Here is a 24,204-nt window from a genome sequence, read left to right on the forward strand (position 1 = left end):
AACCCAGTAATCCAGGCCCCCGACTCCCTCCTTCCTCAGACCTACAAGTTCGAGATCCCTCCCCCGCTTTTTCCCTGGGGACCCAGAAGCCAGACTCCAGCTCTGCCTCTCAGAGACCACAGTGTCACAACCCCAAACAGACAAGGAGAAAGTTATTAACTAAAAGTTCAAAGTTTTAATCCGAATTTGAACACGTGCTGGAAAAACCAAACTTTGGCCATAGAAACCCCTCCCCTTGTAGACCAGGAGGGGACCAGATCACGCCCCCAGGTGCCCAGAGTGGCTCCAGATCTCCAGGCGGTACCTTCAGATCACGCCCTTGCATTCCGATTGGCTGCCGCGTTTGGGTGGGTCAGAAGCTGGACTGCAGCAGAGTAACGCGCAGAGGCCACGCCCCCTCATCCTGGGTCAGGGCAGGTGGGGAGGTTCCGGAATCCCACATGGGCTCCCAGGAGGAGGGACCTGTGCCACGCCCACTACCTCTGCGGATGAAGCGGGTGGAAGGGGAATTGGCCACAGGAGATCTTGGGGGCGAGGTCACCTGGGGCGTGGCGTCTGACTGAGGAGGAGGAGGCGGCGCAGGGCAAAGAGAGTCTCCTCCAGAGTCCAAATTTCCACCTGGACAGGACGAGAGGGTAATGAGAATGGCAAACTTTGGGAACCGGGATTCCGTACCTCCAGGCCTTTCCTCTCTCAGTCCCAAGAGACCAGATCCCTCAGTAGCCTACTGCCCCAGACCCAGGAGTCCTGGGCTCCAGTCCTCTCCTGCGGGAATCTAGAACTCCCAAGCCATGTCCAGTTCTTTCCTCATCAAGACAGAAGATTCCCAGCGGCTCTCAGATCCTTCCCCACCAGGACCTAGGATTCCAGGCCTCCAGCTCCCTCTTCCCTTAAAACCCAGGAGCCCAAGGTCCCCAGCCCCTTCTTACCTGTCATCATTCTATGCCACTGCGATGCCTCAGTGGCCAAAGCTTGAGAGAGGCTGAGAACTCGCTCCCGGTGACCTTCTGATATCGGCAAATAAGGGGTGGTGTTCCTCGGACTTGAAAAAAGATTTGGGGGACACGTACAATTACAGTACAGTGACAACCTCATCGCCGCAGCTGTCCTTCTGGGAGTCATAGTCCCTCGCACATGTTTCTAAAGGACTTTAAATCTGACGTGGCCCTCATCAAATGCCCACGTGCATAATGGGATTTGTAGTCCAGGCTCCCGACAAGTTCACCCGACTTCCAGATGCCCGGGTGGGCTTTGCTATCCACCCAGATTTGCAGTTTGGAGAACTGAGGTTCTCAGTGGGTACCTAGGGCTTTCTGATGCCCCAGGAACTCAAGTGTCTCTAAAAGATTCTGGGATTAGCTCTTCAGTACTCAGGAGACTTCAGTAACAATGCTACTCCCCTCCCCTTTGGCAAATTGATTTCCCTGCTCCTTGGCCTGCCTTCCAATTCCTTACCTGCTCCAGGAACCGGAGCTTCTGAGCCATTTCTGGGCTCCTGAATGTCCTAGGACAGGCTGCAAAGGAATTGGGGCATTAGTATTCCTCAACTGGAAGCCCCACGTTCTGAGGGTGAAATGAACAGGGCTTAGAGAGGGGATAAAATTGCCTCCAGATGCACTGACAATGTGTAACTTTATATTCAAAGAACCCCTGTTCTCCATATGACTTAGATCAGAGGAGACCCCGCCTTGTTTACCTATGACAAGGCCAGAAACAGACCCTCCAAATTCACTCTTTACCTCATAAATGATTAGCTTAACTGGTTGTCCCCCTAAAACTAGTTAGACACAGAGAAAAACGTCTAGTGTTCAGCTGACTGAGATGTCCTCTGATTACAAAAACAATCCTAACCCTAAAATCACCCCACCTATGACTTGTCTAATTCCTCCCTGAAAAAAATCTAAAATGAACCCATCTTGATGAGACACTCTGATCTTTGGATCTGGAGCACTCTTCCCATTGCAATAACGTAAAAAAAACTGATTTCCCTACTTGCTCCGTTTATTATTATCATTATTATTTTGCCTTTGACAACACATGGTAACTGAAAAAGAAAACAGTTTCTGATCCAGACCTATGGCCCCTGGTGAGGTGGGGATGTTGTCTCTGTCCCACCCAAGCTCCCTACTGCTAGGGGAGGCAGGATGCTGACTTCAACACAAGTACAAATTGGGGTGAATCTGGAAACCCGGTTCTGGGTAAGGAGATTGGGAACATCCCCATTTTACAAAGAGGGAAACTGAGGCTCACACTAGGAGCAAAGGACCCACTACCACCCCATTGGCCCACCTCTGTTCCCCTCACCCTTTGTTCCATGTCAGGCTGGCGTCTGGTTGGGGACAGTGTCCTCCCCAGAGTAAGGAGCCGGGGAGAAGCTGGGCGAGGGAGAGGCCGTCCACACTCCTGGTTTCTGCGTATTCTTTCCAACTGTTCCTGAGCACTCATCCGGGGCCGGACCAGGGGGGCCTGCGGAGATGAGAAACCTCTCAAGACGCCAAACTTGGCCTTCGTTTTATCTCTTTCCTGAACCTCTTAGCCTCCAGTCTTGCGCTTTCCAGTAAGTTCACCACCGAAGGCCTCTTTCTACACCTGGAACTGATGCTGGCCCCCCACTGCTCATGTCCTCCCATGGTCTCCAAGCATCCTTGGGACAAAGGCATTTGAGGCCCTGTGAGGCCTGGTCCCTACCCACCTCTCTGGCCTCAACTCCATCATCTGCCCTATTTGAACCTGAAGCCCCAGCCTGACAAACACCCACAATTCCCTGGACATATCAAGCTTCCTCACACTAGTAGACAAGACACTGGGTGCTTGTGATTAAAAACAAAAACAACTCTGTATCAGCTGTGAAAACAACAGGAGGAATGGGATTTATTGAGTAACTAAACTGTCCAGAGGATCAGCTTAGGTTGGCCTTAAAGAGGACTTTATGATCTCTGTCTTGCCCTCAAAACCAGAGGGAAGATGCACACAGGGTGGACATCATGTGTCAATTGGAGTTATGTGGCCACAGGCCAAGAAACTACCAGAAGCTAGGAGAGAGGCCCGGAGCAGCTCCTTCCGCAGCACCATCAGAGGGAGTATGGCCCTGCTGACATCTTGATCATGGACTTCAGTCTTAAGAACTTAAAATGCAAGAGGACAGAGATAAGGTGAAGAAGAAATCGTTCAGCAAAAAGAAACTGGAACTTGAAGAAGTGGAATATTCTCAGGCTATCCATACTGCAAAAAATGAGAAAGCATGTTTTGAAGAGAACACCAAGGGTGTGGCTGGATGAGCCATTTGCTAAGATATTAGGCATGTGACGTGTGGATCCAGTAAATCATCTCAGCAGAAACACCGCCAGCTTCAACTGAAGAGGACAGAGATGGGACTAAATGAAGAAAGGCTGTCAGGCATCTGGGATGCTACAGGCAGGAAATGGGCTGATAGAACTATCTGGCTGAGAATAAGTGTTATCCTTCAGGAAAGGGGGTAATTTGGACACAGACATACTCACAGAGAGAATGCCATGTGACGACTGGAGTTATACCAAGGAACAAAGCCTGGAACAGATCCTTCCCTAGTGTCTTCAGAAAGAGCCTGGCCCTGACAACACCTTGATTTCAGACTTCTAGCCTACAGAACTGGACGACAATAAATTTGTTGTTTAAGGAAAAAAAAGAGAGAATAGTACTCTTTGTTGCAGTCTCCAACAACTAGAAAATTCTAGGGAGACAGCTTGGATCCACTGCTTATTGTAGGACCAGTCATTGCAGTTCACTCTGTTTTACTGATTTGGCCAATCCTGAGTCACGTGTCCACCTGTTATATACACGATGGCCCCTGTATATTGGCCCTATGTCATTTATTTCTTCACAGTGGACCAAACCATTGGCCCAAAAGCCTGCCAAGGCCAAATTCAAACTTTTACACATCTACTTGTTTCAAACATAGCCCAAATAGACACATATTTTAGCCATTTAGAACCTGCCTACTCTGAATACTCCACGAAGCTGTACCCCAAATCGGCTAGCCATAGGTAAGATGAATCTGTAGCTATAAGACCCTAAGCAGCTGCTGTCCTTAGGAGCTCTGTAACCCAGAGACTCCCCACTGTGCTGCTCAATGACATCACCCACACCCTTAAGCCTCCTCTCCTATCTGTCTTGTCATCTTCTCCTCTGGGAAGTGGCCCCCAAGCAGGAACCTCTAAAGGGTCTCGCTGTGAGGGACTTCTCCCACAGGCAAACCTCTCAAAGTGTGGACCAAATAAGGCTCGTGTGTACTACTGCCACCTCGTGGTCACATCTTTTTCCTTGATCAGCTCTGAAATGCCTGGAACTCAATAGACTACCCCTGAACTCTGGAACTTGGCAGCCCCGGAACCACAGGATTGGGGTGAGGCAGGAACAATTTCCAGGGTAGCCCCATCATCAATCCATGTCCTTTACACACACCACTGAGCATACAGAAGCTCCTCTCTTCCTAGGAAAGGACTGATTGATTGTTTTGTATCCACGATAATAAGTATAAGAAATGCTTTGAAATCTGTTTCATCAAGCTCTGGCAGCTGGCACCCCAATCGCGCTTCTCTGAAAGCCAGTCAGCCACCGATCAGTGATGGCCCCATATATCCAAAAATCAGCCAATCAGCAACAGATACAAAGCTTCTCAGCCTGAGGTTGACCAGTCCCTAAATGCTGCTGGCTCCGAAAGTACGGCAGTTTCTGAACTCCATGCTGTATGACCACCTCTCTGCTTTTCTCAGAGCGACTGTGTCTTACAAGAATAGGTCTAGCTTGTTCAAGGAAGTAATAAATTCAGCTTCATTTCTGATACAAAGCAGCGGCCTCTTTCACGATCACCTCCATGCTTTTGCATACATAATCTGTTCCCTTTGTTGGGTGTACTCGTCTCTGCGGGGCCAAACCTTTTTTTCATTCACCCAGCTTCAGCTTACCTATCCTTTAAAAGGCTTTCCAATTGTCAGAGTCCCTCCTCTCCCCCATCAGACTTGAGCATCAGGTCTAGTTTGCACCTGGGCCCCCAACACCTTCCACAGGGCCTGGCCCCTAGAAGGCCTCATCAGCAAATAAGGGAATTTGGGAGTTCCTCCTACAGTGGCTTAGGAGGAAGGGAACAGGTGACAGTCCCTCGCCCTCCTGACACCCTACTTGGATTGGTCATCAGCTGATGTCTTACTGGGCACCGGAATGGTCCTGCCAAATCCATAAGCCATACTTTTCCTGCAGGAACCCTTTGCCAGCTTCAGGATAAAGGAGGCCACTGAAAAATAGGTTGTGGGGTGGAGGTTCACTACACAACAAAGTCAGCTAACAAGTGTAGGTCCTTGAACACAGGGACTCGTCTGGAGGCCCAGCCTTGCAGGGCCTGGCACCCGAGAAGGGTGCCTGAATTAAACAACCCTTCAGTTGGCAGATGGGGTACTGGAAGCCAGAGCTCTGTACTCCCAAGAGACCATGCACAGTTGTATAGGTTGCTCACTGCCCAAGGGCTGAGCCCACCACTGACCAAAACATGTTCTGCCCACGCAGAAGGGGCGCCTGTCTCTAATTCACAAAAAGACGTCCTGTAAGCTAGCAGAGGCCATGTCTTCCTAAAACTCCCCACCATAACCTGGACATTTGTTCCAGCTGTCTCCCTGCTTCCCCACTTGGTAAATTCTAACTCAATCTTCCGGGTCTCTCTGCCTCCAGGAAACCATCCCCAACATGCCAGGCTGTCTGGGAGCACAAGGAGTCCCCCAGCGCCTCATGCTTTCACCATCACGGCACATGCCTCCCTCTGTTATGATCATGCTTACATCTGACACGCCTCAACCCAGCCCAATTTGGCTCAGGAACCACAGGGCCCGGGCCAAACCCTGTACACAAGAGGCCAGGTACCACAACAGCACCAATAAGAAAAACCACAAACATGAAACTCAGAATTAATTAACACATTCAAACCCAAACTCCTCACCATCCCTTCCTGCCCCATCTCCTGCCTGGTAACTGCATTCTTCCAGATGCCCAGGCCAAGAGTCTCATGGTCATTCTGACTCCTCACACCCATCTCTAATCTGCCAGGAAAGTTTGTTGGCTCCACCTTCAAAGTCAGTTTCCAAAATCTCTTATCTGCAATTCCAAAAGAAAAAAAAAATCTGAAAACAGAACAGACCTTTGTGTTCCAAAATTTGGTGCCAATATCCACCTGGCATGGTCTGAGTCTCAGCATACCGTCTCTCACCCAGGTTTCTCTGCCTCTACTGCTATTTTTCTTGCTTGCTTATTTACTTATTTATTTGTTTGTTTGTTATTTGTGGCTTCTGGTTTAACTGCTCTCTGGAGATGTCAAAAAGAGCCAAAGATAGCCCCGAAGATAGTGAAAAGAAGCAACAGAAACATCTGTCACCTCCAAGAGCTTGGAGAGAAGAATAATTTCAGGAGCAGGATTGTGGAGCGTCTGCTGCGACATCTCAGTGAATATGACCCATGAGGTACCCCTGGATGTGATGTGACATGAACAGAAAGATGTCATGGAAGTTTTACACGGACAGTGATGACCAGGAACTGAGGACAAGTAGAGAAACTCTGCACAGGGCAGAACATGAAGACCTGGACTGTGCATGGACAAAGATGTAACCAGATATCCCCACCTGGCTTTTGGTCATGAAACAAACTAGAACATTCCATGAAGACCTGAACATTGATTGTGACCATTGGCTGGCAACACTGAAGAGGCATGTGATGTAAGATGTCTGATGATCCGCAGTGGCCAGAGCGTCTGTAGATCATAAATTACACTGGTGAGTTTGCTAAGACAATACCTGATGTGCTTCTACAAAAATGTCACCAATAGCAATGAGAGATGACAATGATGGGCTTGAAGGATACTAGGCTCAGGCGATCTGCTCCTGGCCATGCTAGAGCCACAGGCATACACAAGACACAGTATGGAACACATCTACAATTTTCCATAACTTGGGCATTATTCTGCAAACAAGAAATCACGGGACCCAGAAAAATCTTTTTGGACAAGTTCAGGAATCACCTTGTGATGAGCAGCATGAGACCGTTGTAGACGAGCTAGACTGAAAGAAAACCGTTGAGTTTGGGTTCCTGAATAAACGCTCTAGAAGCCTTCCTCAGTGTCTTGTGAAGAATGGCATTTTGGGGGCATTTGCTTTCTGTCGAGTGTGGCATCTCCACATACAGCTTCTAACCATAGATGTTTACACTCCACGAAGAGCAAGGATCACTACCACCACCTTATTTTTTATTTTTTTTTTTATTAACTGTATACTGGCTGCAGATACCAGGAAACCCAGGACTCAAGATTTTTAGAGTTGCCAGTTTGCAGCTGTTGGTTCTCAGGAGGAGGTTGATAAACCAGCAGATGCAAACATAAGCACAGGCAGGGCTCTGATGACATTTGAAAATGACTCTGCAGGGGCCGGTCGAGTGGCACGTTGGTTAAGAGTTGGCTTGGGACACCAGAGGGCCCCGGTTCGGATCCCACATATGAGGGCCAGTGACACTGCTCTCTACAGCTAAGATGCTGAACAACAGCTCAACCTGGAGCTGGGCTGCCGTGAGTCGCCGTCAGCGGCGAAGGCTGCAGCCCCTGCTGCAGTGGGTTGCCATGGGCTACCGTGTGTAGCCAGCAGCCAGCGTGAGCGGCCATCAGTCGCCGTGAGCGGCCATCAGTCGCCGTGAGCGGCTGTCCAGAAGCCGGCGACTGGCCTGCCTCGCCCGGGAAGAGCGCAATGATGGTGCCAACTTGGGCCAGTGAAGCAACGTCCTCCACAACTAGACTGAAGAACAAAAAGGACAGCAACTTCTCTGTTTCCCTTCCTCCAATTCCCCAATTAAAAAAAAAAAATCTTTAAAAAAAAAAAGAAAAGAAAATGACTCTGCAGATGAAAACTAAAGGGCCTCCTTTCCCCAAAGTCCTCAAGCAACCAGATTTGGCATCACTGATAAGAAGAAGGTGAGGCTACATTTTGTTATTTGTGCCCAAGGGGATCAGGTTCAAGGAGAAGATCCTACTGTCCACCTGCAATAACTTGCCTGTTGGGCATTTATTTATTGAGGGGATAGAGGAACGGCTGACATAGTATGAGATCAGAAATTCAAGAGCATTACAGCAACGATATTGATAATGTTGGGGATACTGGAGGAAAACTCCCCACGGATGAAATGGTGAAATGGGTGATCAGTTCATTGCTGACTTTTTTAGTTTTTTAATTGGGGAACAGCCATGGTCATTGGTTACACATTGCTTTCATGCTACAATGGCATAGTTGACTCTTTTAGGGAGGGCGCAGCTCACAGTGGCCCATGAGGGGATTGAACCAGCAACCTTGGTGCTATCAGCACCATACTCTAACCAATGGAGCTAACTGGTCACCTGCGTTGCTGACTTTTATCAGTGTATACTTCTCAGTGACCAAGAGATTCCAACCAGTTTACTCAATGAAAGGGACACTGCCCAGAGGAGACCCTTTGTTAAGAAGCAGATAACACAGCCACCTCTATGAAGGCCACCTACCCCATCCCCAGGGAATCCCACTCCTGACCCTGCTCCAGATGTCCAACTCCAACTCCATGACAGCGCTGATCTTTTGACCAGTGACCCCTGTCTCCAGAGTTCTCAAGCCACCAAATTTCATGAGCATTTACTGCAAATGTACGTTTCGGTACTTGGCTTCATTTGTACCTGGATTGTGTGACATGATGTCTTACTAAACCTTTTTCCTTAGAAATAAAAAGTGACTGATATTTCTAATCTATTTTTATTCCACTCTGACTTGCTCATTAAGTAGTTCATTGCTATTAAAAAAAAAACCCAACAACTTGACATTTAAATTGAGATTTATTCATAGCCTTTATCCCATTTAGTATGAATATTCATACATTTTATTGAATATATGTTAATTAATGTGTTTGATTACGGGTGCTACTCCAGACACCACTGGAGGCTTTATATAATACACAGTACGAGTATATATGCACCCTATTACTCATCTAGAATCTGAAACATTTTGCATTTTAAATTACATCTGGTGCCAAGGGTTTGGGATAATGTTTGAAGACCGGTATATCTAGGCTCCAAGTCCATCTCAACAACTCCACTTCTTCTGACCTACTAGAAACTACTATTATCTCCCGCCTGGCCCATCTCCCAGTCGCCTGCCCCCTCATTTGACTCCCTGCCCCAGCCCTTGTCCCACAACCTATTCCTCACTTGGCCACCAGAGGGAGCCAGTTCCCCCTTGGGACAGCTCAGAACTCTCCTTGGCTTCCGGCTCACTCACAGTCAAAGCAAAGTCCCCACCTTGAACCACAAGGCCCAGCAAGATCTGCCCCCGTTACCATTTGTCCTCATTATCCACTCCTCTCTCCATCGGTCGCTTACTCAGTTCCAGCCACACTGGTTTTCTAGCTGCTACTTCAACATGCCAGGCCCACTCCTGCCTTGGAACCTTTGCAAAGGCTGTTCCCTTTGCCTATAATGCTCTTCCACCAGATATCCCCAAGGCTCACTCCCTCACCTCCTTCAGGTATCCGCAGAAACATCACCTTTCCATGAAGCCTCCCCAGACCAACCCATTTACAATTACACTCCTTCCTCAAGCATCCCAAACCTCCTCACAATGCTCTGTTTTAATGTAGCACTTATGATGTATAAAATAATGTACAGTAAACTGTTTATTATCTGCCTCTGATATCCACTAGAACACCAGATTCATGAGGGAAGGATTTTTTTTTTCTTGTTCACATTTGTGACCTCAGCACCTAACACCTCTGTGCATTAGAACTTTCTCTGATGATGGAAATGTACTATATGTGCACTGTCCAACAGGGCAGCCACTGGCCACATGTACCTCCTGAGCCCTTGAAATGTGGTGAGTGTGAGTAAATTTTTAATTTTATTTCATTTTAATTCATTTAAATTTAAATAGCCACGTGTGGCTACTGGCTACCTTATTGGACAGTGATATTTGTGGAATGAATGAATTGAGAAAGGAATGAATGAATGGAGTACTTACTATATCCAGAAACTACTTCCAACCCTTTATGGGCATTCATCTAGTCTGAATCCTCACATCAGCTCTAGGTGGTAGGCACTGCTATTAGCTCCGTTTTGCAGATGAGAAAATGGAGGCAGAGAGAGGTTTAGTAACTGACTCAAAGTCACACAGCTTAGAAGTGGCAGAGACAAAATTCAATCCCAACACTTAATAAATCACATTCTCTCTGATCTGGGGTGCGACCTTAAACTCCCTTCTCCCAGCTGCTTCCCCAAGAGTGGGGGGGGGAGTCCATGGCAGTCAGATCAAACAATCACAAGATGGACCGGGGGTGGGGGGATCGATGGACTGCCTACCTTGGTTCCTGGCTGTGGGGAAGTGGAGCAGTGACCCTCAGGACTGGAAGCCCGGGAGACCCTTGGAGATCCAAGGCCTGGAAGAGCAGAATGGGACTTGGTGAGAACAGAAAATGCCAAGCAAGTCCCGCCCCACCCAGGATGCTCACCTGAGCGAGGGCTGGCGAGGTCTCTGTTGCCCCCGGGAGGCCGCCCCCAGTCAGCCTCAGGGGACCGGGATGAGCTCAGTTCCAAGGACTCAGGCAGGCTCTGGAGGGGTTGGGGAAGGGGCTTCAGCGATTATCATTATCATTATTATCACCATTTTTTAAGCACTTAACAAATGAGACAGAGCATGTGTAGGATTAAGATAAAAAACCAGGAGCCAGACAACCTGGTTTCAATCTCAGCTCTGCCATCTAATAGCTGTGTGACCTTAAGCAAGTTACCTTACCTCTCTGGGCCATATTTAAACTTCTGATATGAGAATTGAATCCATACATGTAAGGCCCTTAGAATAGTGCTTGGCATGTGGTAAGGTATTATAAGTGCAAGATTTTATAATGATTATGCATCTGGCATGTTACTAAGTACTTTTCCTGCATTATCTCACTAAATCTCCTCAATAAGCCTACAAGACACCTATTATTAAAATAGGGATGGACATTTTACATATGGGGAAACTGAGGTGCAGAGAATGAGATCAGTGACTGATGTCACAAAGATAGCAGAGCTGGGATCTGAACCCAGATCACCTGGATACATGATCTGAAGGTCACAATAAGCAGTGGCTTTAACCCAGTTATGACAATAGTGGCTTGTACTTCCTGAACACTGACTCTGTTAGGCGCTTCCTAGTCACTCTTTCTTCTTACAAATCCCTGCAACCTGAGTGTTATGATCAGAAGTGTCTGGTAAATGTTTTTTTGTTTTATTTTTTTAAAAACATTTACCAGCTGGGTGATTGGTTAGCTCAGTTGGTTAGAGCATTGTGCTGATAACACCAAGGTTGCTGGTTCTATCCCTGCACGGACCACTGTTAGCTGCGCCCTCCTTAAAAGAATCAACTATGCCATTGTGGCATGAAAGCAATGTGTAACCAATGACCATGGCTGTTTCCAATAAAAACTAACCAATGCCTCTATGGGAGAAAAGAGTGCTGGTTTGTAGCGTTTGTCAATTACTCCCAACGTGGTCAATTTCAAGCTACTGACAAGACAGCATTGAATGTGGAGTTGGGAAGAGATGCAGGCAGTTGGCCCTTGGGAGGTGGTGGGAGCTGGTTCCAGAGCACCACTGGACTATTACCACGTATAACAAAACAGAAAACAAAGGCTTCTGGAGCATAGGCTACTTGCCAGAGGTTGGTTAGCTGGTCAAGGGATAGGGAAAGACATGAGTAGGTGATGAGCTGTGCCAGGGGCAGATGAGACAGGGACCTGGGGGTGGGGAGAGAGGTGTGAGTCTCACCTCTCTCTCTGAAGACTCCTCCCCTTGGAGTGCGGGGGGTGGGGAGTCAGGCTCAGTATGAGGGGGTGGTTTCTGGGGACCCCCCAGACCTGCTAGTGTGTCTTCCATCATCCACAGCTGCTGCTGAGCAGACGTTCTGTCCTGGGGGGAGGAAAGGAATTTGTTACTCAAAGGTGGGAAAACGCAAGAACAGTTAAAGTTGATAGGCCATGGACAGGGTTGAAATCAGCTGAGCTGTATTTATGGAGTCATAAATGGACTGTGTGTGCATATTGGAGGCGATATTTGTGGATGTCCATTTCCATATAAATTCCCACTACCATTTATCACAAGCACTGTCTTTTCTGTACACTTCTGCAGTGTTAACTCTGTCCTAAATAGGTAACCATGTAAATATATGTGAGTCTGTTTCTGAATACCCTATTCTATTCCTTTGGTCCATTTGTCTAACCTTGTGTCAATACTACACCATCTTATTAACTGGAGCTTTGCAGTCAGGCTTGACATCCAGTTGTGTTAGACCTCCAGCTTTTTTCTTGGACGTTGCCTGGGCTACTCTTGGCCTTATGTACTGCAAGATACAATCTACAGTCAGCTCATCAATCTCCACATAAAAACCTTCCGGGTTTGTATCGGGATTGCAGATCCCCACTGGGGAAATCAATGTGGGGAGACTATATCTTTGCACTAGTGTATCTTTCCTATCTGTGTATATTTTCCCATTTATACAGGTCTTGACCTTCTTAATGATGTTTTGTGGCTTTCAGAGAAGGTGTCTTGCATATCGTTCATGTGATTTCTTCCTAGATATTTAATTTGCTTATGTTAACTACAAACACTACTGTTTATAAATATTTATTTTCTAATTATTTGATACTAGCATATAGAAAGACAATTGATTTTTGTATATTAACCTTGCATTCAGTGACTGCTGAATATGCTTATTCTAATAGTTTCTCTGGAAATTATTTTGGATAGTCTACATATACACAATCGTGTCATTTGTAAATAAAAATAACTTTACTTCTTCCTTTCTGGTCCCTATACTTTTTATTTATTTCTCAGACTTACTTGTACTGTCTAGGACCTCTGGTACAATATTGACTAGAACTGGTAATAGCAGACATCCTTGTCTTGTTCCAGATATCAGCAGTAAAGTTTTCAATATTTCACTGACCACCGTGATGTTTGCTGTAGATTTGTTGTAAATGCCTTTTATCAGATTAAGGAAGTGCCCTTCTATTCCCGCTTTACTGAGAGCATTTATCATGAATGGATACTGAATTGTGTCACTTTTATTCCTGCATTTATTGAGATGATCAGGTGGTTTTTCTCCTTTATTTTGTTAAATGTGGTGAAAAACATGGGCTGATTTTCAGGTGCTGAACCAACCTTGAATTCCTGTAATAAACCCAGTTTGGTTGTGATGTATATATTGCTGGTGCTGAGTGGTATTTAACACCAATAGATGGGGGATTAGAGTTTAGGGGTGGATTTTAAGAAGTGGGAGAGTTTAGCATAAAAAAAAGCAAGGCTTAAATCTGTGAGTATGCATTTAATACTCTAATCAATGTCTTTAACAAAAGATACATGATTATGATTTAGAAATTCGAAGGGCCGGCAGAGTGGCTCAGTTGGTTAAGAGCTCGCTCAAGAGTTTGATCTCTGAGCAACAGCGGTTCGAGTCCAGCCCGAGCTGAGCAGCCGCTGAGCTGCCAATAGGTAGCAGGATGGCTCAGCTAAAAAAAAAATAAAAAAAAAAATAAAGTAGCTCTAAGTCTTACTTTGAGCCGGCCGAGTGGCGCGATGGTTAAGAACTCGCTTGGGATGCCAGAGGGCCCCGGTTCGGATCCCACATATGAGGGCCAGTGACACTTGTCTGTTCCCCTTCCCCCAATTCCCCAGCACTGTTCCCATCCCCCCAATTCCCCAATAAAAATCTTTAAAAAAAAAAAAAGAAATTCCATGGCTAAGCTTAGAATGAAGAAGTGGAACTCAGGCTAAGCAACGGGGCTTATGCTTCAGGAATGGGGCTTCAACTAAGGGATTGGATTTAGAATTGGCAACTCCAGGGCATAAATGTAACAGCAGAAGTCAGGATGTGGAATACAAGAGATGAACTTGCTGGACGGAGACAAGGATGAGGAGCGGAGTTTTGACACAGAGAGTAGAGCTTCAAAATAAGAGGAGAGATTTAAAACCAGAGGGGAGAGTGGTCTTGAATCTAAAGGTAGGTCTTACAATGAGGGGCTTGGTGTTAACTACAATAAGGGGTTTTAAATGAAAGAAAAGGACAGAGGAGGAGGAGCTTGTGATAAAGTAGGAAGGGTTTTGATTCTGTGGGAGGGGCTTAAGCGCCAAAAGGATATCCCAAGTGAACTTGGAGTAGAAGGTAGGGCTTGGGGGTTTGGGGCAGGGGTGTACCTGGGGGGACCCAAGGTGCAGCAGGTACTCAAGGGTCTCTCTCAAGGTGCCCAGCTCCTGTTCCAGGCCGCTGTATGTGTCCCAAACCCGCTCTCGTTCCTCAGGTCCCAGAAAGGGGGAGACACAGAGTTAGCAAGCCCATCCACCTGCTCTTTCCCCACTTCATGTTTTCCAAGCTCCAAGAGGAGGAGGAAGGGAAGCCTGGTCCCTGGTGCCCTTGGTGTACATTGACTGCAATTCCCAAAGGTCTCTTTGCTCTGACTACTGGGAATCCCAGAGTCTACATAGAACCTACCATTCCAATAAGCTGCGAGTGTAGAAAAATAACATCTTTCTCCAAATCCTCTGGATTACCTTTGCATTGCCCTAGGGCACATCTAATGAATTCTTGGGACAGTCAAGACCATAACCTCTATGCACCTCTGGGCAGCAGAAACCTCTTGGTCAATACCAATAATAATAATTATAATAGCTAACATTTATTACACATTTAACATGTTAGGCACTGTTCTTGGCATTCATTTAATTCTTGTGATATAGGTACTATTAATGTCTCCATTTTACAGATAATAATAATTATAGCGAACACTTAAATATTGCTTAGCATATACCAGGTACTAAGTGTTCACTCATTCGTTCATTTATATATATTTATGAAGTCTTCACAATGACCTTATGAAGTAAATACTATGTTTAGCATCTCGAGTTTGCATAAGATGCATCTAAGGCCTAGAGGGGTTAAGTAACTTGTCTAAGGTCACACAGCTACTATGAATGGAAGCTGAGCTTCAAAGCCAGGAATCCTGTATCAAAATTACCCTCTTGACCTCTAAATTAAACTCTGCTGCTGCACACCTTCTTGAACAGTCAAGATCACTGATTTAAAACTTGGGGAGGGGGCAATTCTTAAGAACTACCTTCCCATGAACTCTTAGGGTCAGGTCCCCTTCAGAAACAACATGCAGAGTCCTGAGGCCTCCTGGGAGGGCATGTCCCTTTCCAGATGCTCACCTGGGTCAGGTGACAAAGAGTGGCCCTCACACTGACCAGTCGGTCCTGCAGGAGGCGCTGACGCCCCCAGGCCCTCTGGGGCGCCGCAGCCTCTCTGGTTGCTTGGCCCAGCTGCTGTCTGGTCAACTCCAGCGCTGCTTCTAGCTGCTCCTGCACTCAGATGGAAAAAGGTTAATCTTCTGAAGCCACACCCAGCCCCAGGGAGGGAGAAAATGTGCCCTCCCACATCCTCACCAACTAGCAGGCTAAGGATCAGGAAGGGCTAAGGGCAGGTGGAGAGGCCAGGTATCCCTTCCTGTCCCAGAGCCCCACACCTTCTCCTCCTGTCTCTGGTCTATCTCCTCCTGTAGCCTCTTCAAGAGCCGGTCCTGCCCACACAACTTGGTCAACAGCGTCTAGAGAAATGAGAATGGGAGCTATTTATGGACCAGATCTGGCTCTTACCCTTGCTTCTCCCCTATCACCACAACCATCTAGAATATTCTCTTCCCAACTCTGGGAACTCAGCAGGGGTTGGGTTGGGGAGAACTCACATCTGTCTCCAAGCTTTGGTGGAAGGATGAGTCCAGCGGAGGACCAGGCTGAGGGCAAGGAGAAAAGCCAGGGATCACATGGACAGACCAGATCCTTATTGAAGCTCAGTGCTGAGCTGAGCCCTGTTTCTACTAACAGACACCCCTCTGCTTATTAGCGTCTTTCCAAGCTTTAGCAAACCTCTCGACCAATTGCCTGATTCTTGGCTTTAGGAAGATACAATGGGCTGTGTTACCAAATATCTCTAGCAAACATAATTAATGGAGAAAATGTAGACATTTCCTTTATGACTGAGAATTACACAAGGATGCTCACTGCCACTGTTACAGTTTAACACTGTATTAGAGATCCTGACCAATGCTATAACATAAGACAAAGGAAGCAAAAAGAGGTGTAAGGATAGGAGGGGAAAATAAAACCGTCACTATTTACAGGTGATATATTCATCTACCCAGAAAACCCAGCACAATCAGGTTGATTAGAACAAATAAGAGAATTCAGCAAGGATGCCAAGTGGAAGATGAAGCTAAAAACATTAATAGCATATCTCGGGGCCAGCCGAGTGGCTCAGTTGGTTAAGAGCTCGCTCAAGAGTTTGAGCTCTGAGCAACAGCGGTTCGAGGCCAGCCCGAGCTGAGTAGCCGCTGAGCTGCCAACAGGTAGCAGGATAGCTCAGCTAAAAAAAAAATAATAATAAAATAGCATATCTCTACAACTTCAATAACTAGAAAACATAATTTTAAAAAGATATACCATTCAAATAGCTATAAGAACTACCTGGAATGTAGGAGTTACCTTAACTAAGAACACACAAGAACTCTACGAAAAACTTTAAACCACAAATAAAAGATCTAGTTTATATGAATGAATGGAGAGATGTTCTATATGCATGCTACCTAGTTTGCAGCAGCCCTAGGACATTAATAAAAACACCTACCCAAAGGCTTTGAAATATCCAGTCTTCTCTAGTCACACTAGTCCAGGAGATGACATTCACCATAGCAAAGAAAGAAAGAAAAGGGGCTCTGGCAGATTCGAGGCTACCTACCAATAAAACCATGGAAGCCCGTGTTCCAGGAAGTCTTGGAGGCAGCTGGAGATATGTGGAGGAGCCAGAGGGGACCTGAGGGGGATATTGAAATAGAGATCATCAGAAATTGGCATGTCTTAGTAACAAATATTAAAGTGTATGAGTCCAGAGTTGAAATGCCATAAGAGACTCTTTGAGGTTCAGAACTGGGCCCCCACAACCTCCTCAACTATATGTTCTCCAGCTGTGTGCCACTGTGGGAACACAGAGGATGATAACAAATAGACAAGCCTAGCAAAACAGCCCTAGGGGCTGGTAGAAGTTGCAATCTATTCTCACTCTCACATTTGTGGTTAGCTATGGATATTCTGGGGTACAATTCCATGATGCTCAGAGAAAATAGCAGGTGACCAACTTGGAAAGATAAACTGGAGACACAAGGCAGATGCAACCCATACTACCTGTCACAGCAGTGCCTTGGAGGAGAGTATTCTGGACTAAAATCCCCATAATGCTTAAGGCATAATGGCCTGAGACCAGCCAGGAAAGACAGCCCTGTGGACTAATGGCAGTTAAAGTCTACTCTCCCTCTTACATCTGAACCCAGCTGTGATTATGCTGAGCTATAATCCCCATGATTCTCAGGGGGCAATGACCTAGAGACCAGCCTAGAACGAAAGGCCCATGACCATCAGAGAGATGAGTGTCGTGTCGTGTGTGTGTGTGTGTGTGTGTGTGTGTGTGTGTGTGTGTGTGTGTCCCGTCCCCACCCCCACCCCCGCCCTGTCACCTCTCTGCTCACCTGTTTTCTGGCCTCCTGACTCCAGTTCTGGGGACTCCTGGGAGGCCTTCCAACTTCAGCCTCAGAGGAGGGTCCTCGGCGGGGGGTGGGGGGCCGGGAGAGTGTCTGACGCTGAGGGCCCCAATCCAGGGGAGGCCGCACGTCGATGCGATTCAAGGGGGTATGGGGTCTGGCGGGGATTGCTGTGTCACCTGAGGAGGGAGGAGGTCTGCGTGCAGGAGCAGAACGAGGCCGGGGGAGGCTCAGAGGGGAGGGAGGGCGAGAGAGAGGTGCGAACAGGCTGTGGGGAAGAGAGAAAAGGAGAACTGGGTCAACTAGAGCCCTCTCGCCCCACCACCCACCAAGTCAGCCTCAAGGAGGAGTTTCCCTTCAGTGTGTCTCGCTGTCCCTCTAAGAGAAAAACCCTCCTTTTGGCCAGATGCTGAATAATTTCCCCCTTCATGGCATCTTCTTAGGCCTTCTTCCCAGACAGGCTCTGACCCCACAAGAACCCCAGCAAGTCACACTCAGGCAAGAGAGCACTAAACTCGCCCCTAATCAGCCTCAGTCCTTGCCCATCTCTTAGGCCACACCCCCAATATAGCTTTCCCCCTGAAGCTCAATAGAACTGTCTCATCCCAGGTTCCCAAGTTCAACTCACTCCGGGCTCCTCGTCCTCTGAATCCGGGGTCCAGATTGTAAGTCGGCCATGGGGCTGGGAGTGAGCCGCCCAGGTCGGTCATGATCTCTGGAGAGCCGAGCCACTTCCGGTGATTCTAAGCTGTGCCCCTCTTCCCCTTTGCTCACCTCCGGGGGGCCACCGGGACCTCCAGGGCCCTCCCCAGGCTGGCGACGTGCAGGTGACTTGGGTCGCCCACTAACAAGTGGGCACAGAAAAAGACATCATTCCTCTGAACCTCATAACAGCTCTTATTCTAATTTCACAAATAAGGACACAAGGACCTATACAGAAAAAAGGGAGAGGTGGTGCATTATAAATCATTGTCCCCATTTTGCAGATGAGGAAACTAAGGCCCGAGTGTGGAAGAGACTTATGCAGGGCCACAAGGTCCGTCCAGGTCACCGAACCCAATGCCCCAGACTGAATCTGCAGCCTGAAAATTGAACCAGGCCGGGACAGAAACAGTCTGAAGCCATTCCTTTTTTTTTTTTTTTTAATCTGACATTGTTTTGGTGGTAACCTGGCCGGGCTGTAGACTTCCGAGGGAGTCAGTCAGGGAGTGCGAAATGTTGTTTGTGGGGGCTGGACAAAGTGATAGGCGTTGCTTAGAGGGAAAGGCTTTTGTTGATTGGAAGAGCTGAAGTTCTTCTAACGATGGGGCCTGAAGAGCAGAGTCTCCTTAGCTGGAAGACTAATGATTGCATGTTGAGGGGCAGGGCCTCTAGAGGTGGAGTTGGGGATGATGAGACTGACCAGGGCTGGAGGTACAGGATCAAAGGCGTGGCCTATTACTCACCAATCATCTCCCTCTGCGCGGGAGGCCCGGCCCAGAGCACGTAGCCAGCCCCGCAGGTCCTCTAGCGTGTCAGCAGCCAGAACATAGGTCCTCATGCCCGGGTGCTCTGCCTGTGGGAAGATAGAGCTGGGAATCTGGATGCCCAGGCCCTCCAAAAGGGAGGATACCATCAACCCTGGCCAAGATATTTTATTTTCAGTAATGGATTCTCTGATGGCTGTCCCCATCGCCTAGTACCCTACTGCCCACAGGGGATGGACCAACTCACCGTGAAGGTGAAGCGCCGCCCTCTGGGGGCTCCTGGCCCATCTGGCCTGACACTATAGCTGGGGAGCAGAACGCTGCCTAGGACGCTCTCCTCGCGACTGTCTGCAAAAGAAGGGCTGGGGTCAGGGATCACAGGGGGATCTGAAGGCCGAAAGGCCAGAGGAAAGGGCGCCCACCCCATCCAACTGGAGCACTGACCCTTGTAATAGAAGAGGCAGTGGCCAGAGAGGACGAACCAGCGGCGTTTCCACAGCCGGAGCCCAGCGCTGTCCTAGGGAGAAAGCGTGGGAGGAGAGGCCTGAGTAGAGGGGAGAGGGAAAAAGGAGATGGCGGCAGTGACACTTGGGGACAGAGACCCAGAGAGAGGGAAGGAACAGAGACACATGTTTGATATAATAGATTCAGATGGAGAACTGGAAGCCAGTATGCTGTGGTTGAGAGGACATAGTTTCTAGACACAGTTGGACCTGAGTTTGACTCCACCACTTTCAAACTGCCCCTAAACAAGTCATTTCCCACTAGGACCCTCAAGTTTCCTCATCTGTCAACTGGAGGTTGAGAAACTACAGGAAGGTTGGAACACCATACTGTACCACACGTGGGCAGGGACTGTATATACAAAGACTTGGTCCAATAACTCTGGAGCCTGAGACATAAAAAGGCCAAAAAGGGGGCACTGAGCCTCTGCCGGAGCAGGTCCATTCCCAACCGTGTGCCCCTCTTCTCTTCAAAGGTTCCCCCAAGGGGCCGACTGAGTGGCTCAGTTGGTTAAGAGCTCGCTCAAAGGTTTGAGCTCTGAGCAACAGCAGTTCGAGTCTGGCCCGAGCCGCCGCTGAGCTGCCAACAGGTGGCAGGATGGCTCAGCTAAAAAAAAAAAAAAAAAAAAAAAAACAAAGGTTCCCACAGAAGCAACAGGATCTTTTAAAATGATAAATCAGATCATGTGAGCCCCTGCTCAAAACAGAGCTTACCGTCAAACTTAGAATAAATTGCAAATTCCTTACCCTAGTTTACTGGCTGACATGGAATCTCAAACTTGGGAGTGCATAAAACTCACCAGGAGGGCTTGTTAAAACCAGATTCCTGGGTCTCCTCCCCAGAGTTCTGAAGTCGGTAGATCTGGGGCGAGGCCTGACAATTCGCCTTTCTAGCAAGTTCCAGAAGATGCTGACACTGCCACTCTGGGACTGCACTTTGAGAATTGCTGCTCAGATGTCCCTCCTATCTCTCTCCTTGGCTTGCTCCAAACACTCAGCTATGGCCTGCTGCAGCAACTTTTGCTTTCGCAGTCCCTCTGCCCCCAAGATCTTAGCATGATGGGCCCCTTCTTGTCACTTAGTTTTCAGCTCAAATGTTATCTCCTCAGAGACACCTTCCCTGACCAACAGTCAAAGGCAGCTTTAATCCCCTCAGTCACTTTCGAGCACAACCCGTTATTTCTTCACAGCCCTTTACAACACTTCCTACCATCTGCAATCATTTATTTCATATAGTCTAATTTTATATTATGTAACATACATATTATATGTTATTTCATTTATTTATATATTAATTTGTTATTCACCCCCACTCTACCCCCATCTTGAATGTACTATAGATACTTGCCCTATTTGTGTGCCATGTGTCCCAGGGCTTGGTACATTGTAAATAAATGTTCAAGAAGTGGTCACTGGGGACCGGCTGAGTGGTGCGATGGTTAAGAACTGGCTTGGGACGCCAGAGGGCCCCGGTTCGGATCCCACATATGGGGGCCAGTGACACCGCCCTCCACAGCTAAGATGCTGAACAACAGCTCAACCTGGAGGTGGGCTGCCCTGAGTCACCGGCGATGGCGTAGGCTGCAGCACCTGTGGCAGTGGGTTGCCATGGGCTACCGTGTGTAGCCAGCAGCCAGCGTGAGCGGCCAGCAGCCGCAGTGAGCGGCCAGCAGCCGCAGTGAGCGGCCGTCCAGAAGCCGGCGACTGATCTGCCTCGCCCAGGAAGAGCGCAATGATGGTGCCAACTTGGGCAGTGAAGCAATGTCCTCCACAACTAGACTGAAGAACAAAACGACAGCAACTTCTCTGTTCCCCTTCCCCCGATTCCCAGCGCTGTTCCCATCCCCCCAATTCCCCAATAAAAAATCTTTAAAAAAAAAAAGAAGTGGTCACTGAATGAATGAATGAACGAATTAGTGAATGAAACAAAGACAGAATAAGGGGAGAATCAGTGATAGCAAAAAAAGACAAATTTTGAGACTTGGAAGGAGAGAAACAGCAGACAGCCAGGGACACAGCCTCTAGAGTCCCTAGGAGTGTCCTTTTCCTTCTCCTGCTCACTCCACCTGCTTATGCAGCCAGCCTCGGATGTGCACGGGGAGGTTGGGATCCCTCCTGAGCGCATTGCTCCTCTTCCCAAAGGTGTGCACCTTGCTTACTGCCCGGGTGGATTTCTGAGGAGAGAAGGAAGAGAGAAGTGAACAGGGCACCTGGATGGGCTTGGGGAGGTGGTGCAGGTAATCACCTTGCTGGGCTGCCCATAGAAACCAGGTCAAGGAGGGAGCTAAGTTTTGAGATCAGAATTGGGTGTGTACAGTGCAGAATTCAGAGACACTTTTTATGGGTGGAGGGAGGTGTTTGGAGGCAAGGAAGAGGCTACTGGCCAACAGAGAAGGAATTTGGGAGTCAAGCATCCACTGCCAAGGTGAAGATGCCTTTGGCCACCAGAGCCAGAGATGTGATTCAGCCTTTGGGATCTGAACTGGGAATATTGTCTGGGACCTCCATGCAGAGTCCCTGGTGACGGGTCAGCCAGAATCAAACAACACTCCAGTGCCAAGGAGTGACATCCTTTAGCAACCATGTCCTGGTAGAGAGAGGCTCCAAATCCCTCCATCCCAATAGACAGTGTCCCCTCTCCTTTGCACACAGGCATCTCAGGTATCCACAGCTACATTCCCACGGGATGCCCTTGGGGATGGTGTGACCAAGGTCAGGATTGAATCTATGGATTCTAAACTTGGAAAAAAGGAAATGAGTGAGGGGAATGGCAAGAGTACAAGAAAATGAGTGTCATCACTGAACTATGGGCTGGAACGATGACTAGAGATGTAAGTATCTCAGGCCTCATGGAGCCTTATTGTCAGAAAGGTCTTTCCTTGTCAAATTTCAGAACTGGGTACATTGGATGGCTAGAGGTAAGACAGGGAGTTCTCAGTCCTAATCCAGAGCAGCCACTGTTTCTGAGTTCCTAGGGGACACCTCATGGCTGGGGAGTAGCCTTAGGTTAACAAACAGAGTCAAGCAGGGTTTTTACTCTGGCTTCAAAATCAGGAAAATACAAGGGGTGGGGACAGCTGGAAGTGCCTCTGAATTCCTAGCTGCAGCTAGTGGGCAATTTGGGACCTAACTAAGTCTGGCAGACCCTGTTGCTAAGGATCCTTGCTCTTAACAACCAGAGTCCCGGGGGTGGCACAGAACCCAGAACTAGAAAACAGGAGGATGGGGCAGCCCAGAGCCCTGCCCTCCCCCGCCAGCCCCACCAAGAAGCTCCAACCTTGGTGTTCAGGCTGCTGAGCGAGGAGATGGTAGAGGCGCTGCTGGCCAGGCTGAGGCTGCTCCGAGGTCTGCCCTCCTCCATCAAGGGCTTGGGGAGAGAAAGAAAAGGGCTGTGTGCATGTCTCTGCAGCTGACCCGGCTGGGGACAGAGACGGGGTCAGGGGCTCCCAGGTCGGAGGAGGCTGAGGAGAAAGAGCCTGTTGTTTGGGGACTCGGGGGCTGGGGGAGGCCCTGGCCCGGGACTGCATACCAAGAGTGATGCCAAGAGAGGTGGGCGGCACTGGCAGCTGCGGGTGGGGGCAGCTGTCTGCAGCCCAAGACAGAGAATAGGGGCTCCTTTATTCTTGCCCCCTGAGCTCTGGCAAAGAATTTGACCCTCTCTGTGCTTAGGGATCCCCCCCATTCCCTGCCTCTTTCCGGCTGCCCCCAGCTACCTGTCTCTTGCTCTCCCACATGCAACCCTGAGACATCCCTGCCAAGCCCAGGGGCATCAGGAATGCACACCCAAGCAGCCCCTCCCAGCCCAGCGAGGGAACTTACCAGCTCTGGGATCCCAAAGACAGGGGGCAAGAGGGCGGTGTGGGTGCTGGGGCACCCAGCCACAGCCTCCCTCCTCTGTCTCTTAGGTGCTGCCTCTCATAGGCCTCAGTCTCACTTATATGCTCACTCACTCTTTTTGTCTCTTTGTCTCTTGTTCTATGGTCTCTCTTCTTCTCACATCTTCCCTTTCTTTTAGACTGTCTCTGTTTCAAGTCTCACCTTCTGTCTCTCTCTCCCACACACACCCATATCACTTTCTCTCCCAATCTTTCTGTTTCTGTCCAAATCTTTTTCTCGGACTCACAGAGTCTCTACCTCAATTCTCTTTCTCATTCTCTCCCTCTCTATCTTGCCCTATCTCTCTCTCTCCTTCACACTCAGTCGCTTCCTTTTTTCTCTCTCTCTCTGTCTCTGTCTCTCTCTCTCTATGGCCCTCCACATCTGCTGTTTCCTCTGCTCCCTGATTCTCCTCACTTTCCCTTCTTCCCTCTCCCAGTTTCTCTTTCCTTCTGCTGGTCTTTCCCTCCCTCTGCCAGCCACCCACGCTGCGGTCTCCCCTCCCAATCCCCGCTGACCCCGCCCCTCTTGGCCTTCCCACCACAGCCTGACCCCTGGCTCAGCTGCCCCCACAGCTGAGGGGAGGGGCTGCCCCCCCCCCCAACTCCTGAGTCTCTGCTAGGCTGGGGCCTGGAGAGCCGGGGTTCCATACGGGATGAGGCTGATGATCTTAAATGTTTGGAGAGTAGGAGCTAGGCCTCCAGATCAGGGACCCTGTGCTA

At 48.5% G+C, this 24,204-nt stretch overlaps 1 protein-coding gene across 3 annotated transcripts; it reads right to left on the bottom strand.

Moving 5' to 3' along the window:
- Positions 1-155: 155 nt before the first annotated feature.
- Positions 156-23,815, bottom strand: PLEKHA4 (pleckstrin homology domain containing A4). Of its 3 annotated transcripts, XM_019658285.1 has the most exons (20): positions 23,426-23,815; positions 22,884-22,973; positions 21,673-21,780; positions 19,548-19,620; positions 19,351-19,451; positions 19,083-19,192; positions 18,266-18,481; positions 17,626-17,905; positions 16,842-16,916; positions 15,793-15,840; positions 15,574-15,654; positions 15,260-15,409; positions 14,249-14,347; positions 11,825-11,965; positions 10,525-10,624; positions 10,376-10,452; positions 2,305-2,466; positions 1,456-1,514; positions 930-1,042; positions 156-618 (listed from the first exon to the last, which is right to left on the bottom strand). In XM_019658285.1, exons 2-20 carry the CDS (start codon positions 22,965-22,967, stop codon positions 353-355), a joined length of 2,343 nt encoding a protein of 780 aa, XP_019513830.1. In that variant the 5' UTR covers positions 22,968-22,973; positions 23,426-23,815; the 3' UTR covers positions 156-352. The 3 variants fall into 3 exon arrangements, with proteins under 3 accessions (XP_019513830.1, XP_019513831.1, XP_019513832.1); XM_019658286.1 differs by lacking the exon at positions 15,793-15,840; XM_019658287.1 differs by lacking the exons at positions 10,376-10,452; positions 10,525-10,624.
- Between the last annotated feature and the right edge of the window lie 389 nt (positions 23,816-24,204).

Source organism: Hipposideros armiger, unplaced genomic scaffold (genome assembly GCF_001890085.2).
Source record: "Hipposideros armiger isolate ML-2016 unplaced genomic scaffold, ASM189008v1 scaffold_283, whole genome shotgun sequence".
Classification (NCBI taxonomy): domain Eukaryota; kingdom Metazoa; phylum Chordata; class Mammalia; order Chiroptera; family Hipposideridae; genus Hipposideros; species Hipposideros armiger.

Bases quoted from the DNA above. Each gene is read 5' to 3' on its own strand.
- PLEKHA4 (XM_019658285.1), bottom strand. From the start codon at position 22,967: ATGGAGGAGGGCAGACCTCGGAGCAGCCTCAGCCTGGCCAGCAGCGCC. The intron at 14,348-15,259 runs GTGAGCATCTGG...CTGGGACCTGAG, and splicing joins CTCTTTGTCACCTGACCCAG to GAACGAGAGCGGGTTTGGGA. The intron at 10,625-11,824 runs GTGAGACTCACA...CAACCCCTCCAG, and splicing joins AGGAGTCTTCAGAGAGAGAG to AGCCTGCCTGAGTCCTTGGA.